This window comes from Eschrichtius robustus, chromosome 6 (genome assembly GCF_028021215.1).
Source record: "Eschrichtius robustus isolate mEscRob2 chromosome 6, mEscRob2.pri, whole genome shotgun sequence".
NCBI classification, from domain to species: Eukaryota; Metazoa; Chordata; class Mammalia; order Artiodactyla; family Eschrichtiidae; genus Eschrichtius; species Eschrichtius robustus.
Window position 1 is genome coordinate 3,867,052 of NC_090829.1, and position 21,298 is coordinate 3,888,349.

The 21,298-nt window shown below is 43.8% G+C and overlaps 1 protein-coding gene across 2 annotated transcripts in view; it reads right to left on the reverse strand.

Moving 5' to 3' along the window:
- The window catches only part of UBE2E1 (ubiquitin conjugating enzyme E2 E1), a 75,589-nt gene that overhangs the window by 50,515 nt on the left and 3,776 nt on the right, over nucleotides 1–21,298 (reverse strand). For both annotated transcript variants that reach the window (XM_068545851.1, XM_068545850.1), the window contains one exon: nucleotides 19,364–19,414. In XM_068545851.1, coding sequence (XP_068401952.1) covers nucleotides 19,364–19,414 — 51 coding nt within the window. The remainder of the gene's footprint in view (nucleotides 1–19,363; nucleotides 19,415–21,298) is intronic.

Consider the following 21,298-nt stretch of genomic DNA (forward strand, 5'->3'; position numbering starts at 1 on the left):
AAAACAGGTAAGCAACAGGATATACTGAACAGCACAGGGAATACAGCATTATTTTGTAATAACTTTAAATGAAGTATAATTTATAAAAATATTGAATTATGTTGTATACCTGAAACTAATACAATATCGTGAATCAACTATACTTCAATTTTTAAGAAAAGAAAGAAATCGAGGGTTCCACCTTGTGCACTGCTGGTGGGAATGAAAACAGTTGATGAGGATGGTGGTTCCTCCAAAAACTAAAAATAGAACTATCATATGATCTGGGAATTCCACTTCTGGGTATTATCCAAAGAAAATGAAAACACCAATTTGAAAAGATATCTACACCTCCACATCCACTGCAGCATTATTCACAACAGCCAAGATACAGAGACAACCCAAGTGCCCACTGACAGATGAATGAATAAAGATGTGGGGGGGGGGGTGTACACACACACACACACACAGTGGAATATTACTCTGCCATAAAAAAGAATGAAACCTTCCATTTGCAATAATGTGAATGGACCCTGAGGGCAGTATGCTGAGTGAAATAAGTCAGACAGAGAAAGACAAATACCATATGATCTCTCATATATGTGGAATCAAAACCCCCAAAACCAAGCTCATAGCCGCAAAGAACAGATCGTGATTGGGGGATAGGGGGAGATGGGTGAAGCAATACACAGCATGGCGACTACAGTTAACACTACTGCATACTGAAAGTTGCTAATAGAGTATATCTCAAAAGTTCTCATTACAAGAAAAAAATTCCGTAACTATGTACGGTGACAAATGTTAACTGGACTTATTGTGGTGATCATTTCAAAACATATACAAATATCCAATCATCACGCTGTATGCCTGAAGCTAATATAATGTTTTGGGTTTTTTTATTTTTTGGCCGTGTGGCATGCAGGATCTTAGTTCCCTGACCAGGGATCGAACCTGTGCCCCCTGCATTGGGAGCTTGGAGTCTTAACCACTGCACCACCAGGGAAGTCCCATGAAGCTAATATAATGTTATATGTCAATTATACCTCAGAAAGACATACGGGAGGGGGAGGAGAGAGAGAAAGAAAGAAAGGAAGGAAGGAGGGAGGGGGGGAGGGAGGAAGAAAGGCAAAGGGGAAAAAACAAAGGGTTCTGAAGGGCCAGGAAGTAGTTTAAAAAAAAAAAAAAATCATACATACATGATTTTTTCCAAAGATATTTTCTTGGCAAAAATGTTTTTTAAATTATTCTAGAGCCAAAATTCCAGGTGTGTAGCCATCGAGGTAGTAAAAAGGAGAGGGGAGACGGGAAGCGTGTAGCATGTCCACAATCTTACAGCGCTGGGGCTTCTCTAGAAATGCTGAAATAATGGCAAACTCTGGGGCTCCTCTTCCCAGGAACCCAGGTCCAGCAGAGCCAATCAATGCACGGTTTCTCCTTTGCTTTTTTCTGCTTCTCTTTCAGATGTATCTTATTTGTACAAAATAGCAAATGTGGGGATGTAAATGTAGCCTGTGGGGAAAAACAAGCGAGACCCCATTTCTGACCTCGAGAGAAACAGGTCACCTCTCTTTAGACCCCTTTCCCTTCTCGGTTCAGAGCCTCCCAAGGACCACCTTTCCCTTCGACTCCCTCAGTCTGTAAACTCTCCAGTTCACACCACCTTCGCCTGGTTCACCCCGAGAAGAGAAGGGGGAGGGGCTGCCTCAGGCCACCGCCCTCCCTCTCCAAGGCCCCTCAGGACCGCTGCAGGGCTTCTACCTCCCAGCCCCCCCAGCAAACTGCTCTTCTCTCTTCCCCTCCGCGCAGCACTGAAAGCAAGGCCGTTATAGGCGGGCGAGTCCTTCTCCCGCAGGTGCGCTGGGACAGGGGCTCAACTGGGAATCACTGCCATCACCGGACAGAAGGTTTAGATGAAAGGGAACTATGGTTAAAAAAAATCAAACAGTTGTATCTTAGGTCACTAATGAACCTTAATATACAGTGTCTTGTTCACTACCTGTTCAACGTCGTGTTATGTTGAGAGCATCTATCGGCACACAATCTAATTCAGTGCTATACACACAGAGAGAGACACATAAATAAATGCTCAGCTTATCATTTTAGTCAAATAAAACTTTTCAAATCTTTTTTTCTGATGGTGGCCGTTACTCTAGTATTTTATTGCAAAAGTAACTTTACACCTATCTGTAATGCAGCAACTTCAATGCCTTTACCAGCAGGTGCTTCACCTAACACTGGTAAATATCCAAAGCATGATCCCATCTTCTCATTTTGATCTAAATTTTAAATCACTAGGTATAGTGCGTATTTTCTTAAAAATTACACCTATATTTAAAATCTTCAGGACCAACATTACATTTACACGAAGTAGCAGAAATAGCTTTGTTTTGTTTCTACCAATGAAAGATTAAAACTGACTGTGGTTTCATCACTTCCCCTTGACTATAATTTCTTAGTGACTGATGTTAACATCTAAAGAAACATTTATACAACTACTGCTCATCAAATAATTTGTTTCAGTCATCAGCCAAACTTTTTAGGCATCTCCTGGTGTTAGGCTCAAGAAATAAAACAGTCGCATTTTAAAGAAAACACAAATGATGGTAACTGAGGGTGATAAATGCTGTAAAGAGGTCATAAGTATAAAGTGCCACGGGGGACAGATGCGAGAGCTGTGTGGGGTGAAGCCGCTTCGTCTGTGCTTTGAAAAATAGTAAGGATAGAAATTGGGAGAGAGAACGCTCCAGGGAGTAGGTTGAATATAGTTAAGAGCGGGCGGGGGGGGGGGGGGGGGTGAGGGTGGGGAAATAACAAGATGAAGATCAAGAGGACTGGAGTCGGGCTGTGAAGGATTTCTACATCACATGAAGAATCGGGGTACTTAATTCTAGGGGCAGTTGGAGTCCTTCGATTTTTAAAAGAGGAATAATGCCATGATGATGAAACCTACATTGGAGAACATACAGAGGGGTAAATGGCCAGCCTGATGAAACAACGTCAGCGGCTTAGCTGTGAAATAAGCTGTGTTTTAATCTAAACACAGTTCTGAGGAGTAAAAACTGAACAGGCGATATCGTGAAGTAAGGTTCAATTCAGGGCTACTGTAAGTAAGTAAGTAGGTAAGTCTAAACAGTTGCCCAGAATATCATACATCAGGCTTCCCACTATTCCTTCATTATTTTGCATAAAGTGAATACCCAGAATATTGGACACATTCATATCATCTTACAGTATAATTACCAAAATTCGTTTCAAAGTCAAACATAAATTACTTAAGTTTTTGTGTATTTTGATTTTTTCGTATTATTGGTTTAGTTTCCTTTTGAGAGGATACCCATGTTATATCTGCCCTGAAACTCTGTCCCCTTAAGAATTTTGAATGACATGTATAAATTTTGAATGATACGTGTAATTTTTTCTATAATGGTAAATAAGTGAAACAAAAATTTCCTAGAGGCCTCTTTCTTAGCTGTTTATTAGCTCAGTTGAAAAAAATCATGAGAACTACTCCTTCAGTAAGAAAACGTACCCTTCCGTAAGAACTGATGTAATTTCTTATCAGTGCAACTCCAAACCTCATTTATTAGGATATGCTGGAATTACATTTCATTTTACAGGTCATTTCCATAGCATAAAAAACAAATCAAAACAAGAGTTTTAGGAACTGAAGTTTCAAATACACACCTAAGAATGATTATATCAGTAATCTGTTTATTAGGCTTATTACCACCTGTGTTTGGCCTACAGGTCCCCTTTTAGTCCAAATATTTCAGCTATCATAACTAAAAAGTATGGCAAAACTATTACTCCACAAAAGGATCTACCAAATCAAGGAAACTGGAAAGCATGCTACGTAGTCTTATTACACAGATGTGGAGCTTCATGCTGCAGAGATCAATCTTTTAAGTATCACAGGTAACCAAGCAGGGACTGGGGGGAGATCCAGCAAGCTGCCCCCCAACCACCGAGGGTCCCACACTGCTTCCCCGAGCTAAGCTGCCCCCCAACCACCGAGGGTCCCACACTGCTTCCCCGAGCTCTCGTTTGCTGTTCCTGTTCTGCAGAGGTAGAAGCCAAAATCCTGATGGCTTCCGCACCAGCAGACCCAGGCCATCTGCACTTCAGCTGGAAGCCAGGCAAGCAGGCGACAGAGACAACTAAGGAGTTGTTTTTGTTGGCTACGGAGGCATTACAAAGTATTGACACTTTCACCCGACCAATATGTCAGGACAAGCAAGCTGAGCACAATTATACTTCCCCTCACAGGTTCAGACACAAATTGTGGTAGCATGTCTTTAATTTTTATAAAATTTCTAGATATAATAGATATAAGACATCTAGATGTAATAGGTATGATAGATCTATTACATCCAGATAAAACAGAACTGCTATATAAAGAAATGTCAGTGATCTGTTTGTAAGGCCAAAAAACCCCAAACAGAAAAAAACAAAAACCAAGGATATTTACAAAGAGTATCTCCGTAAGCTCTCTTTTTATGAGTTGGAAATTTTGTCTGAGTACAGGCCAAGCACTGTGGTAGATCACTCCTCTACTTAAAACTCTCAATGGCCTTCTACCGAAATCAGTAAGATGGGACCCCTGCCTACCTCATCTCCTACTACTCCTGCACCCTCACTCATGATGTCCAGTCTTCTACTTGTTGTCTTCGGGCCTAAAAATGCCATTCTCATGGCTGGGTCCTTGTCATCACTCAGGGCCATCTCCCCCCAGTCGCATCACCAAGGCTCCCACCTGCCCTGTCACTCACTATGCCATTACTCTGTTTTAATTTCTTAGTATTGTTACCTGAAATCCCTTTTTTGTACATTTTTCCTTCCCGTTCCTTTGACATATAATTGGCATACAGTGCTGTGTAAGTTTAAGGTGTACAGCATAATGATCTGACTTACACACATCATGAGACTTACACACATCATAAAATAACTACCACACAAGCTGAGTGAGCACCTACCATCTCATACAGACACAAAATTAAGGAAACAGAAAAAAGTTTCTTTCTTGTGATGAGAACGGTTTTGTACACTTTGAAAACTGTCCCTCCCTCCATATGAATGTAAGTAACCTCCACGAGAGCTTCTGCACTGCTCTATCTTGGGTACCTGGCACGACAGGAAATGCCCAATAAATGTGAGGACGAGCGACTGAACATGGTGAGGAGCAGCTGATTACGGCTGTGTCTTAAGTCAGAGGGCCACACAATGGAACACGCCAGGGCAGACACAGACCAAGGTACTGGCGGTGTTGTCAACGATCTGCATTGCTCAGCCTGGGTCACAGGGAGACAGGCAGGCGGCGAACACAGGTGGGGCAGGCAGGAGACGCCTCGCCCACCCCAGCTGAGTCACTGATAACCAAGCCAGGCCTCATACACTTGCAAAACTAGTACTAAGACTGAACTGGAGCAAACAAAGATCTGTTATTACTACAGACAATTCTCATGATGCAAATCATGTGCTTTCAGTATGTTACATTATTTTAAAAACTCATTCAAGGCACATAATTACTAATCTACTGGGCCTGCTAAATACCTGTTGGGGAAATGAATCACACTTTCAAAGTTTAGGCCAATAGCAATTCACATATATAGTCTGGATACACACAATCGTATCTCTTCCTCAAAAAGTCAAGTGTCGCAAACTCTGTTTTCTGGCTCGAGTGAGTTCTGCTCAGAATAAACCGAGAACACTTCGCCCAACTGGCTAACTGTTCTGTTCTGAAGGGACAGGGAGAGGAGGCAGCACAGCGGGGCACGAGGAGCCAGAGACGCCAGAGCGAACCGACAAAGACTGCACCCAGAAAGGAGACGGCAAATTAAGCCTGCAGTAATGTCATTAGTATTTGACTTAGCCCTTTCAACAAGACAGCATTTCTTCTCCTGCACTTCCAGGTCAAATGACAAGGAGTAAATGTTACCATCAGCAAACCTCACACTTCTCTAGGGGCTTGTCGGATCTCAGGGAAGCTTCAGGACTGGAGGGCCTTACTACCGGGCTGGGAAGTTTAATAAACCTTTGGAAAGCAATGAGAGTTGGACTGTTAACAAACCTCTAAATGTAAAAAGGTTTCAAGAACGGCCCTGGAAAAAGAAACAGACAAACACAGCACCAGTCACCTGTGGATGAAAATTCACTCATCTCATAGCAAACAGAACACAGAAACAGAGAGAGGGGGCATCCAATCCTCCAAGCTACAAAATTTCCATCATAACAATTAATTTGGGCTCCAAGACCTTAACAGTTTTTTAGGTTTTTTTTCATAGTCATGTGTTTTAACTTGCAGGTACTACAGTACAGAATTTCCTCCCAATATATCTAAATGCAAATAGTTACAGTAAAATACAGTAGAAGAAATCCTTACATCTACACAGAATCCAGCAGCATGGCCAGACAGAATGAAAGCCAATTTCAAATTTTGGTTCTAACAAGAATTGCGTCCTTAACATGTGGTTTATTTTAGGACTGGTCCATATCACTTGGCAATGTCTACTACGTAATAAATACATTTTTGGATGTGGAAACATCTCAGTATTCTGAGCTACAAAGAAGCAGCACTTTCTGGGGGGGCTGCCAATGTGAAGAATAAAGCTATGCATTGAGGACTTTCCTAACGTTATTCAGAAAAAGGACCAAGGCCAAAGCAGTATCATATACTATTAAGTAACAGAAGGCATTGCTATCTTTACTCCCAGTCTCTGCTCACACATTACTATAAATGCTTAACATACATTTACTGAGGTTAGAGGAAAGTTATCTTTCATGTTTATATAAAAAATCCTCCTGGGTGCTTGTTATAAAACAAATGTTTTCTTTCAGAGTCTTTGATGTACACCAATTCAACGATCTCCTTTTCTTTAGGATAAATGTGTTCTAGCAAAGTCTGCTAAGAGATAAAATTTTACAAAGCCAATCCCAATAAATTTCCTTAAAAAACTGAGATGTATTCCCATAAAGGAGGAAGGGTTATGAGTGGTGGTAGGAGAAATTTAAGTTATTTGGGGAGCAAAGCGCCATGTAGCCAAAAACACTTGCAGCGCCACAAGGTACCATTTGCTTTTCTCTGGCAGTACCTAATGCTTTTGCGATTCCAACGAATACTCTGAACTAGGAGAATGTCTCCCAATCCTGAAAATTTCTAAATTCTACGGTCAACACTCCCAGACCTCTGCTCTCACTTCTCCAGACAGCCTGAGTCACCCACTCACCCAAATGACACCATTTACTGGCCGCCCGCATCTCACCAAGTGGACCCAGCAACAGGACTCAAGTCTGAAGCTTCACGTCATACAAATAAAAACGGATTTCTCTGCGTCGTCAATTCTAACTCATAAATTTGTCAAAGTTATTTGAATAGGAGAGATCATGAATAATTTCTCCTCCAAACACTTATTTGCTATAAGGGCATACTAGAAAATAACCTCTAATTGTCTTAAGATGTGAAAGGTATCATTCATAACCCAAAGGACCCACCTTTGAACACAGCTAATGCCAATGAAGTGTAACATATCTGTGACGCTAAAACGTAGTGCTTCGACTGACAACTTCTGTGACGTGACTAAAGAGACAGCAAGCAGGTCACTCAGGGTGCTTGTGCAGTGCTTCCCCCAACCTCACCCCCAAACCTGAACGGGAATCTGGCGTCGGGATTGTTCTACACAGCTGCTATTTAAACACACTGCTCTGAGGGGAAGAACTAAGATAAACCATTTGCACTGTGGGACATTCTCTCATATGAAACTATTAACCACATTCGGCAATAACTCTAGGTGTCTTGACGTCCCCTGGCTGACTGTGTGTGACTTACAATTACGTGCCTTGAGAACCAATCTCTGAAAAGGGGATTATCAATTATCAAGTTACACAGGACCGAGAGTGCCTGGGATAATCAGAAACAAATTAATAAAATGTGACGGGTAGATGCCTGGAAAGATGATACTTACGTGATGCTTTAAGAGTTCCAGGTACAGTCAATGTACCTGGAATTATCCTATTTTGGTTAATGTACCAAAACATTAACATAACAGTCAATCTGAAAAGGATGAAAAAATACTGACTATGATGAATAACTTATGCTGTGTTATAAGTAAACACGTAGGGCTTCCCTGGTGGCGCAGTGGTTAAGAATCCACGTGCCAATGCAGGGGACACAAGTTCGAGCCCTGGCCCGGGAAGATCTCACATGCCGCGGAGCAACTAAGCCTGTGCGCCACAACTACTGAGCCTGCGCTCCAGAGCCCGCGAGCCACAACTGCTGAGCCCGCGTGCCACAACTACTGAAGCCCATGCGCCTAGAGCCCTGCTCCACAGCAAGACAAGCCACCGGAATGAGAAGCCCACGCACCACAAGGAAGAGTAGCCCCCGCTCGCCGTAGCTAGAGAAAGCCCACGCACAGCAAGAGACCCAATGCAGCCAAAAATAAATACATAAATAATTAATTAATTTTTTTAAAAAAGTAAACACGTATACCCACTCATTCTAGCGCATTCACAAGTGTGAAGAGCACAAAATACTGATGCAAATCAAAGCATGTAAAAAAGCTTAAGGATGGCAGCAGCAATTTACTGATTTCCCAATTTATCCACTGCCTAGTATTTTCAAATTAGGTCCAGCAAAAGGGATTCATCAAGATATAATATATGAATCCTGCACTATTTACACATGGTATCCATACCACAATGTTAGCCGTAAAGATCACAAAGGCCTTGAATCCAGTAAAGCAGAACTTTTTCTGGTGGAGGGAGAGAAAAGGAACCCCCCTCCAATCCTTTGAGAATTCACTGAAAATGACAGACCCCCGCCTCCAAGAGAAATAATATACACAATGTCAAAAAATTCTACACTAGTGTAAAAATCTGGTAATACTGACTCACTTCCCTGATAAACACAATGAAATCTTCTAGTTGGGAACAGTAACACAAACATCTTTTCCTTCTCAAAAATCAGCCCCTCTGTTGGATCTGTCTTGTGAAGGTCACCAACCAATGTGAAGTCATAAAATCCAATGGGTACTTGCCGGTCTTCATGTTCTTCCACCTCAAGCAGGATTCCTTCAGAGTTGATCATCACTCTACCTCAAAACCCTTTCCACTCGCTGCTTTCTGGCCCCATGTTCTCTTGATTTTCCTCCTTTCTCAGCCTCCTTTGCTGGCTTCTCCTTCAGATTCTACAACCTCTAACTAAAGATGTCCAAGTCTTTATCCTGAGCTCTCTTCTCACTACACCTTTCCTCTCCAGGTGAGCTAGAGGTGTTCCCCAAACATTCAAGAGCCTCTATATACTGACGTCCCCCAAGTGTATACCTATCTCAAGTTTTGATGTGTCTTGAGTTCACGATATTCCTCTCAACTCCAATTACTTACAGCTAACGTCTACTTGACAACTTCATCTGGATGTGTCACTGGCATCTATCTCAAACCTAACACATCCAAGAAAACCTCATTTTCCTTTCCTGCTTCATCCCAACACACACACACACACACACGCTTTATTCCAGTAAAACATCACCATCATCTATCTAGTTTGTAAAACCACAGAAACCTGGAGCCATTCTCCGTCCTCTCTCACCTGCCAAATGCAACCCATCAACAGGTCCAGGGGTTCTAAGCCCACCTCCTCCACTGCCACTACCCTAGTCCCAACTACCATCACCAGCTGCCTGGAATAAAGCCACACCTTCCTTTCCTTTCTGGTCACCTTTTCTCCAGCTCGTGCCTTCCTCCCAGCCATTTTCCACATAGCAAGGAGGGTGGGGAAAGACTTTTAAATCGTTACTGAAATAACGTCACTTCCTTGCTTCCACACCTTGAATGGCTTCCCACTGTTCTTAGAATGAAATGGTTTACAAGATCCCACATCATGCGATTCCCGCAGCCCACAGCCTGTGTGTGAGCTTCCCTCTGGGATGTTCTTCCCAAGGATGTGTTCTGATTTTCACAAGGATATCTCCTTTCCTCTCATCTTTCAGGTCTTTGCCTAAGTGTCTTTCTAAGCCTTCTCTAAGTCACCCCCTCTGCAATTTTTCTCTACCACCGCACTGTTAATTTCTCTCCTACCAGCCAATACAACGTGTACTTACGAATCCTCTAACTCGGTTAATGTCTGTACTGCCTACTAAAACTCATGCTGCACAAGCCAGAGGCCAGGTCTGTGTAGTGACCCACAGAGCCTAGCACACAGAAGACACACCTTGGAGACACTGCAGGTTCAGATCCAGACCACCGCCATAAAGCAAATATCGCAACACAACGAGTCACACACACTGTCTGGCTTCCCAGAGCATATATAAGTTACGTTTACACTACACTGTAGTCTACGTGTGTAACAGCATCATGTCTAGAAAAGCCACGTACACACCCTAAACGATACTTTATTGCTAAAAAGCGCTAATCATCACTTGACAACGCGGGGTTGTCACAATCTTCAATCTGTAAAAGCCGTGGTATCCGTGAAGCGCAATAAAAAACGAGGTCTGCCTGCATCTGAAATGGAGCCGACCTCACTCACTCACACTGCTGTCACTCTTCCACAGCACTGCTTCCTGATTCTAATTCTGACTCCTTGAGCCCTACCCTCTCTAAAACTTTTCTTTAAGTCATTCCAAGCTGCTCCGTCTATTGCTATTTGAAAATGTGCTTCGATGTCTTTTTCTATAGAACTTATTTTGGGTCCATCCCACATCAATTTTCCATCTATCAAATTAAATTGATACAAACACCCAATTTCCTGGTCTTACACATAACGGTCATCATTTCAACGGTGGTCGACCCTACTGGGACCTCTCACTGACTATTACTATTTAAAATTTAGTACTGACACAGGTCACGATAGACAATCAGAGGTGACACCTGCAACAAATGCAATGCTGACGCTACGTAAGCGCTGGATAACACAGTCTCTTTATCCTGGCCTGGTCATGTTCCCGTTCACTTTGTCATGTTCAGGATCTTCAGAAAGCAGACAGAGGTCAGTTTCTGACTACTGTGTTAATTCAAGTGTTAGGAAACAGCGCTGCTTCAAGTAGCAAAACCGGGTGATCGCTTCCAGTTATGTCTGGCATATGAAAGTTTTGTTGGCTTTGTAGGGCTTTCCTGACTGAGTGAGACATCACTCTTGCCTTCCACAAGTCTGTCATCTATGTAGTGTGGCGTGGCCTCCACAAGCAATTCACTGTCACTCGCATATATGTTTCAAGAAAGGAGCCGTTAGCACACAGCAGTTCCTGGATTACACTTCTCCAGCAAGGAGCTCTGATGAGTTTCTTAGCCTTTAGAGTAGGAAGTTTCCCAGAGGATTAGAAGCATATTCTGACACCAGTTACCAGGCCCTTTGTTTCACGTTAGAGCATGACTGCGTAAGAGAGGCTGGATAAGAATGGGCCCATTATGAAGCCCTGTCTCACTCCGCTGATGATGCGGAATGTGTCAGATGTCTCAGGCGGTGCCGGCATCTCCGACATAACCCCCTCTGGAGCAGCTCTGGGATGTGGGGAACGTCTCCGGGAAGCCCAATTTACTTAGCACCCCTAAACCCATGCTCATTTGTTGGCAAACAATAATCCTAAAAAGTCAAAACGTGCAAATCACAGGTACTGGCATTTTCTGTATACATCTTCCCAATCTAGCCCACAGCACCATCTTTTGTATCCCACTGCAGTCCAGAGCTCCTCTGTGATTCCGGGAAGGTGAAAATTGCCAAAAGCGCTTGGGTGCCAACTTGGAAAGACTGCCAGCGACGGACAGCAGTAAAATGCAACAGCAATTTCCCCAGCTCTTGCCATTATTTTCTGAAGAGGGTAATGAGGACGTTCCATTAAATCATCAGACCCAAATTAGGTTTTTGTGCTTGTATTTTAATTTAACAAATATGTATTGTTGTTTATCCACCCTCTCGGACAATGTCGGGACGCAAAGACATAACCCCTGCTCTCAAGGAACTTCAAGTCTCCCGGGAAAGAACAAACCAGAGAACACTGGGGACAGATGTTGCTTTTCAAGTAGCTGGAGTGTTAGTCAAGGACCACGAAGGCTTCCAGTCCTCTAGAAACTGTCCCTCCATCATCAAGTTCAGGCCACCAGCCTTCCAAAATACCCACTCTCCACTTACAGCCTCAATTCTATATTCTATCACCTTCTCTACAATCGTGTTCAAAAAACACTGCATCTCCCTCTCTCGCCTTTTCACTTTTTTCCTCTCAGTCTACAAAGCATAACTTTAACCTTGACCTCCCCTAGGGCTCGCAGCTCTCCTCCTACTTCGCGTCGTTTTTCTCCAGGTCCTCTCTGCTTTCCCATCCCTCGTCTGCGGCATCCTTCAGAGCACAAGTCTCAATTCTCCTCTTCCCTGGGCAACAGGGTGTACTTTATCACCCACTTTCAAATCTAATGTAGACACTCAAGGCCGGTTCCAGCCTCAGCCCCCAGCCAGCCCACCTCAGACTCAATGCGTGGAAACCTAAACACACGAGCGTCACGATGCCTGCACCTCACTTTCAAATGGTTCCGCGAAAATAAATATATGGAGATGGGATCGAGGCAAAGCAAACAAGGCGAAACGTTAACGGCTGATGTATCAGGGTGAAGGCTGCTGTTCCCTGCAGTATTCTTTCAACTCTTCTGTGGTTTGGAATTGTTCAAATTTAAAAAGTTAGGGGAAAAAAACAGGTAGGATCAGAATCAAAGACAGAAATCATGGTTCGTGCCTTTTAGGGAGTTTATTTAATTTGTCTAGTTTAAAAGTAGGCTAGGTAGATCTGCGAGTTCAATGACGGATTCATAATAAGTTCAAATGTATAATCGAAACGCAAATATTTACCGAGGGCCTACTGAGGGGCAGCAACATGCTAAGCATTGTACGTCGTCAACAAAGCACATCATTACACCTCGTCTACGTCTGCTAATGGCACCACCATCTTCCCCGACACCCAAAGACCCCTGACTCCTTTCAAGTCCTCCACATCTAAATCTAATTCTACTGCTGTCCACCTGTCTCCCCTCTCCACTTTGCTGGCCACCACCTGTCCCCAGCCCGGGCCCACCTGGCCTCCCACCTGGATACTGCAGCAGGAGCTCCACGCAGCCCTTGCTCTGTCTCTGTCCAGATGCTCAGCTCTAACTGGATTACACTTCCAGCTCAAAAGGGTGTCGGCGATTCTCCAGTATCAGTAAAACACATTCAAGCCCCCCCCCCCCCCCGTGACACTGAGGACGCACGTTTTATCCGTTGGTTCCCCCACTCTTTCCCGTCCTTGGCCGCAGGTTGATTCCCTGCCGCCCAGCAGCACCCTCGTGCCTTTCCTCTGCGACGCCTTTGCTTGCGCTGGTCTCCCCCCACAGGTGTCCCTCACTCTTCCCACCCACTTCTCGTCTCCTCCCCTGCTCCAGACACACCCCCCACACCCGGGTCAGAGTAATACGTCACTCCTCTGAACCTTTAAAATATGTTATATGCATTTACTAATAATACTTTCCAAGTAACTTTCGCGTTTCCAAGTACGATCCAAAATCTGTACGGGTATTTGTCACCATGCTTACTAGACAATGAACTCCTTGAAGGCAGTGACTTTTCACACGTGACAGGCACTCATGGTCTGTGACAGGAACCTAACGTTAGTATCCTGTACACGACTCCCGGAAAACTGAAGTGTTGCCTCCTAAACTGTAAGCAATTTTCCCTCAAAATACCGATAACATTTTAACGGCAGTATAGTCTTATTTACTTTTTTTACTTTTTTGGAGTGGTAAAATATATCATATAAAATTTGCCATTTTTAACCATCTGAAAGTGTAAAATTCAGTGCCATTAATTACACTGACAACGTTGTGCAACGATCACCACTATCTGTTTGCAAAATTTTCATCACCCCAAACAGAAACTCTGTCCCCATTAAGAAATAACTACCCATTCTCCCCTCCCCGCCCCCCACCTCTGGAAACCTCTCATCTTTCTGTCACTATGAATTTGCCTATTCCAGGTATTTCATGTAAGTGGAGTCATACAATATTTGTCCTTTTGTCTAGCTTATTTTCCCCAGTGTAGTATTTTCAAGTTCATTCATGGTATATAGCATGTATCAGAACGTCATTCTACGGGACTTCCCCTGGTGGTCCCGTGGTTAAGACTCCGTGCTTCCGCTGCATGGGGTGTGGGTCCAATCCCTGGTCAGGGAACTAAGATCCTGCCTGCCATGCTGCGCGGCCAAAAAAAAAAAAAAAAAAATCATTCTTTTTAATGGCTGAATAATGTTGCATCGTGTGTACAGACCACATTTGGTTTATCCACTCATCTGTCGACAGACACTTGGGTGACTTGGTTGTTTCCACTTTTGGGCTACTATGAGCAGCTAGGAACACTGACTCGATGTTTGCCTGAGTCCCTGTTTTCAATCCTTTTGGGACTACACCTAGGAGTAGAATGCTGGGTCATACAGTAATTTTTTTTTTTTTGGCCGCGCCTCTCGGCATGCGGGACCTTAGCTCCCCGACCAGGGGTGGAACCCAGTCCCCTGCGGTGGAAGCGCGGAGTCCGAACCGCTGGACCACCAAGGAAGTCCCCCTACGGTAATTCTTTTCCACTTCATGAGAAGCAGCAGCAGTACAGTTTTACAATCCACACACGTGGTCATTAGGTAAAGCACAACCACCACGAGAGTTCCTAGTCATCTAAGAAACAATTCACTTTTAGGCAGATTTCCTTCCTTCCTACCCACTGGGGCCCCAGGTGATGATCTAATTTCAGGAACCTGACCCTGGTTTGGGTGCCACTTTGATTTGTTGACACTCCAGTCTCCCAGTTCTCACTATTTTTCCACACTACCTTTTGCACACAAAGGGAAGCACACTGTAGTAGTAACTCTCCAAATGACAATTATGATGATACTAAACATCATTCAGATGTTGGAAGTCACACTGATATCCTTAAGGCATCAGCAGATGAATGAAAGATACATAAAAGGAAGGATATTTTTCAGCAGGTAAGACGATACAGGGTTTTGTACAGGATGACTTCTGTTGAACCCACTTCTTTTTTTTTTTTTTTTTTTTTTATTTATTTATTTATTTATTTGGCTGTGTTGGGTCTTCGTTTCTGTGCGAGGGCTTCCTCTAGCTGCAGCAAGCGGGGGCCACTCTTCATCGCGGTGCGCGGGCCTCTCACTATCGCGGCCTGTCTTGTTGCAGAGCACAGGCTCCAGACGCGCAGGCTCAGTAGTTGTGGCTCACGGGCCTAGTTGCTCCGCGGCATGTGGGATCCTCCCAGACCAGGGCTCGAACCCGTGTCCCCTGCATTAGCAGGCAGATTCTCAACCACTGCGCCACCAGGGAAGCCCTGAACCCACTTCTTAAACCCAAACAAGCATACAAAACATGCTGAACTTGGACGGGACGTATAAGCCTTTACTGTTGTGAGAAAAGGATCATCTCTTTTCACTCCAAGGTTAGCAGCCTGGGATTTCTAAACTGACATCTCATGACTATTACCACCAATGCCAGGAGGTTTTATAAAACCACAAAATACGACAATGTAAATTCACACAAGCGATCTGTGCTAACTTGGAGCATCTCTGTGCAAGGGGCAGGATCAGAAGAGGTCACGAGGGGGATCCTTCCACTTTTTACTCCACAACTTCTGCATTTCAGCTTTTCAAAAACACACATTCTTATACCATAATTGTGTAATGACCTAAAATTGTATTTAAAATACAAGCAATAAAAAGCAATGTTAGGAAAAACGATGAGCTATTAAAAGGAGCTAAATGGGCAGTTCCAACAATGTCACCATCTAACACAATCAGAAAACTCTAATCTCTTTCGAACTTTACAATGCTATGAGGTAGGCCAGCCAGGGATTCAGCCCTTTTAGTAAATGAGGAAAAGAAGGTTGAGAAAAAGCTTCTTAGACAACTGCTTGACATTTTTTTTTAATGCTCTTCATGGGAGCCTTCCTTTACATCATCTTCAAAAATGGGCGATTTAGCTGTAAAACTTTAAAACCAACTATATCTGATTACATTCTAGTTCTCCCCCCAAAATAAAAAGCATTGACTTAGTTAGGTTTATATATTTAGGAAACAGAAAAATAATGGTCAAAATGTAATCAAGTCATATAAAAGGAAATCTTACTTTTATTATTCTCCACCATGCTTGAAGTGTTTAATGACTTCTCGAAGACACTTTGTCCTAAATAGAAACCCCTCCCAATCTTAATTTTTAGGTTTCGAGGCACTAAGTGAGCATTTACTCATAATTCCAATATATCTATTAAGTGAAATCTGAAGTTTAAAGGACTTGGGCAAAATGTGTCATTTATTATGTGCAGACATACTGCCTACAGACATTTATGGCTACAGGTTAGTTACATAGCTATAACTAGTCAATTAAGCAAGCTTGAGCCCCAGGCTATAAATAATAGCTACAAAACTGACTGAAGTGGCCCAGAGTTCACCAGCTATCTAAAAGGCATAATTTTACAATCCAATGCTGTAGGAAATCATTACAGTAATTAAGACAGCATTTTTTCCTAAATGATTAAGAGCCAAAATGCAGGGAAAAAAGCCTAACAACCAAAAGCATGGCACGTGAGTTGAGAGACTATTACATCTGTACATATAAATATAACCAAACAGTCCAGAGACACCAAGGAATGTGACTTAAATGGCAATATACAGCAACTTTTAAAATTCACTTAAAATACTTCTGACCTCGTCACTGAATATGTTCTACATTTTGTTCTAAAAAAATCTCCTCAACATAATATAAAACGCTGAGGATTTAACTTGATGTGCTCATACATTATAACTTTTTTAGAAATTGCATTTCACACAAGTTTTGAAGTTCAGTAACTTCGAATTCAAATATTTTTGCCAAGTGCTAAAATTACTGAACACATCCAGTACACCTTCAGGAGAAGGCACTCTCCCATTGATTCGCAACAATCAATGGTTTATTGAGAGGTTCCTACGTGTCCACTGCTGTATTTTAATAATGTGTTTAAATTTAAAACCACACACTGAATACTGACTGAAGAAAGGCGGTTCTACAAAAGCTTAGTGTATAAAACACATTAATTGAAAGCTAATTATTTAACTCATTCAAAATATAATTTACAACTGGTGAAGTTACAACTTCATAAGAACCAAGCTTTCATGTGGAATAACATTAAGTATAAAAAAAATGCATACATTCAATAGATCACTTAATTCACACATTTTAATTGGAAGCTAACTTCAGAAAGTATCCGCAAATTATCCATTTCCATCTGAAACAATGTACATTAAAACAGTAAATAATTCCATCCTATAAGGTACCAACACAAAACATAAAGCCAAACTCATCTAAGTTAGCTGAATATCAGGGTTACTGCATAACATTCTGTCAGTAACACTAGTAAGCCAACCAAAAGTAGAATTTGCAGTTCATATTACTTAAGCAGCCCTACTGAAGAATGTCTTCAGAAAATAAAGCAGTTTTTACTTTTAAAGGTCTACATAACACACACAAAATTTCTCTCGCAAAATAAAAATGCCTGGTGTTCTTTCTGAAATCAGAGATATTTTTTCAAAATGTTTTAAGTATGTCGAAGTTTGTCTGTCCCCGCCACCCAATATCCATCCAGTTCGGTGCTTCGCCTGACCCACAGGTGATGTTCAGAGGTTTCACCTTGAAGGGGTAATTAGGAGGGTTTTCCAAGGATAAGAAGTTCTACATGTTCAGCAGCACAAATCTCTCACATGTGAACTCAGCTAAAATGGTATGAAGTAAAAGTGTATTTATCCGATTTTTTTTAAAGTGATTAATTCCATGAAAACCTTCAAATTGTTTACAATTTTAAATTTCATTGCACTTACGAGAAAGCCATTTATGCCTTGATACGTATTACAAGTTTTGAAACCATGCTTTAAAAACTTGGTAACTTGACCAGCTAAAGCTGTCTGAACTCACAAGAGACACATGGAAGAGACGTCATACCACAGGCAGGAGCAATAAGTACACAGCGCAGATCTACCACGGGGAAAGCCCATGGATTCAACACAACCAACCAAGGGAAGCGCCAGGCCTCCGTCGGAACAACGATGCCACTAAAATGAAAAACGAAACCATCCCAGCCCTAAGCCTGACCCATTTCTCCACTGTTCAGGACAACAGTCTGAAAAGATTCTTAACAGCCATGAGAGAAATCCTCCAGAACGATTAACTGGTTACAAACTACAGTTTAAGAGCATTTCAAACTCAAAATGACTTACTTTCCTTACAAAACAGGGACAAAATTTTACTAAAGAACATCCCACACCTGATCAACATTAAGAACGTGTTACCAAAATGGCAGTATTAAAGCTTCCATTTACTCCATTAACCATAGTTTAGAAAGTACAGTGTTCATAAGCAAAATATTTCATTTCGCTTTTCAATATTGCTGAATATTTCCACAGGCTCCCTTTAAATGCTGTGTAAAGCCACTGAATATTTTCTTGTGGGTAACAAATTCTTCCTCTACCTCTACAAGTTTAGGACACTTCTGAAATCTCACATCCCATTCCAATAACAATCCTGAGAACTGAGAATTAGATTAACTGTTATACTTAATTTTTAAACTATGGGAGTAATAGAATGGAACAATTAATCTCTCTCAAATGGCTCTGTTGTAATATAAGTCCCTCCTCACTTCACTTGATTTAGTAAAATCATCGTCTTCCACCTTGACTGAACAGTAACCAAATGGCTATTTTAAATAAAATCAAGTCATCGCCAAATCCTTCAAAAGCTGGTATCAAATTGTTTTGAAACTGAAACACACATTATGTATACAGTCTGAGTAAAGCAATTTCGAGGAAAAATATCCCCATGGAAGAGTTTAAATCTATACAATAATTTAAAGCAAAACCTTTTTATCAAAGCCACAAATTATGCCCTGAATAGGTCTGCCCAAAGTCCAACAAAATTTATAGAAGTTTGAGGATCCAGTGCTTGATTTAACTCTATGCTCTACCAGCTTAGTAGAGAGCATGAATAACAGACTAAGACAGCAAAGCAATTTTCTAAACTAAAATGTACCTAAGCATCTAAAAGGTTTTACATCATCCTTAATGACCTATCAAAGATCCCTGACCAGGCGATCATACATCTTTGAATTCACTTTACACATACGTACAAGGGTCCACTCCAAATAAATCCACCACCTCTCTTCGACGTGAGACTACATGGTCAGACGCTCATCAAAACGTTATACTCAGGTTATTCAATTTCAGCTGTTAACTTGATGTCAGCACCCAAACAAGCATTAACCAACGAACAGAAGCAAAAGTTTGTAATGACAAGAAGAAAAAACCTAAAAGTTTAAACAGAAAAAGAGAAAAAAAATGTAAAGGGAGCTCACCTGCAGTTGGGTGGAGGGTCTAAAGTGATGTCCGCCAGCTCCTTCTGAATCCTGGAGACAGGAAGCGAGGGGGGGAGAGAGAATCAGGAGTGGGCGGCCGCCCCGCAGGGCAGACAAACCCCCCCCCCCGCCACGCGCCGCGGCCCGAGCTGCCGGGGAGCAGGACCTGCACCCCGCGAGGAAAGAACCGGCCCCACCCGGGCGGGAGCCCCGGCCTCCGTCCCCTCCACCGCCCTGGGTTCGAATCCCGCCTCACGCACTACGGCAGGGCTATTTCTCACCAATTTCCACTTAGGAAATCGTTTTGAAGCTCCTCACTCGCAGCTAGTTTCCGGAATTGTATCACAATATGTTTGGCGGGGGGGGGGGGGTGGGGGGGGGGGAGAGCACGTCCCCACCACCACCCCGGAGCCCGCGGTCGCCCCCCAACCCAGCACCTCGGGTTCCCTCCCCCCACAGAGCGACACCCCCACCCGGGCCGCCGGGCACCTCGGGTGCTCCCAGCCCGCAGAGCGCCCCGTCCAGGCCATCCGGCACCTCGGGTGCTTCCCCCTCCCCCCAGAGCGCCCCCCCAAGGCCGCCGGGCACCTCGGGTGCTCCCCCTCCCCCCAGAGCGTCCCCGCACCTCGGGTTCCCTCCCCCCACAGAGCGCCCCCCCCAGGCCGCCCGCGTCCCCGGGGACGAAGCCAACATGGCCGCTCCCGGCGAGGCCCCGCGGGCGCTGGCTGACCAGCCGCCGCCGTCGGGCTGGGGGCGGCGCGGGCCGCACGGCGGACCCCGGTGGGCCGCCCCGCCCCCGCCGGCGGCCCCGCCCCCCTGCCCGAGCGCTCGCCGGCCGCGGACGAAGCCTCGGGCCAGGTTGGGGATCCCACAGCTCGCCCGCCGCCTCCCGCCCGGACACCCCGGCCCGCGGCCCGTACAGGTGCACCGGCCGCCCGCACCGCCCGCCCTCTCGGCTCACCTGCCCGGCCCTGCTCTAGCCCGGACACCCTCTCACTTCTCTTGGGCCTGCACCCCACACCGGCTCAGAACCCGGGACCCCCACCCGGTTTCCCATCTCCGCAGCGGCCCGCGACTCCACAAAGAGCCCATCCCCCACCCCTAGGCCGACGCCACCCGGCAGTTCACACCGAGCCATGGCCTTTGTCTTCAGCTTACCTAGGCGCTTCGAGCATCAATTCCTACGACAAAGTCTGAGGCCTTTAAGCCTTCTCCACCTTCTAAACGGAGCCTTCTATATTTATAACCTTTCCTGCTCCTATCATATGAAGCCCTAAAGGGCTACGTTACAACTTAAAAATCTCACTGAGGCAGCACAGTAGTAAAAAACTAACACACACATACACACACACACACACATACATACATACAACCGCAATGGATGCTTTTCTCTTCCCAGAGGTTTTCTGAAGGTAGAAAGACAGGCTGGCTAGGTGCAATGGGGAATACAGGTTTTAGAAGACACTGTTCTGTCCATTTACAAGTAAAGAGAAATTTACTTCTGATTGGGGTGCTGATTAGGGAAGTTCTTTCAACTTTCCTATTGAAGGATATTTCCTGTCCCCTACAAGTTCTGGTGAACTTTACAAAGGGCTCTGCTCACTATCTCTGATACCTACTTAGCTGTGCCCTGCTCAATTCTATTGCTATCAATTATCAGTTCAGTTCGGAGACCCTGGCATCCCTGCTGTTTGACTCATTATTGCATGTCAGACTAAAAGTCTGGAACCCTGGCTTCCTGATTCTTCACCTGCATCTACTAGAATGACTGTATATGTTAAGACCTATGTACACGGGCCAAAATAACCTCCCCCTGAGCACAACTTTTATAAAAACACTGACTTCACTTCTCCTTGTCAACAATCTCTCCTATAAAATATTCACTGAAAAGGTAGCTGCTTCTTTAATACCTAAAAAGTATAATGCCAGACAGCT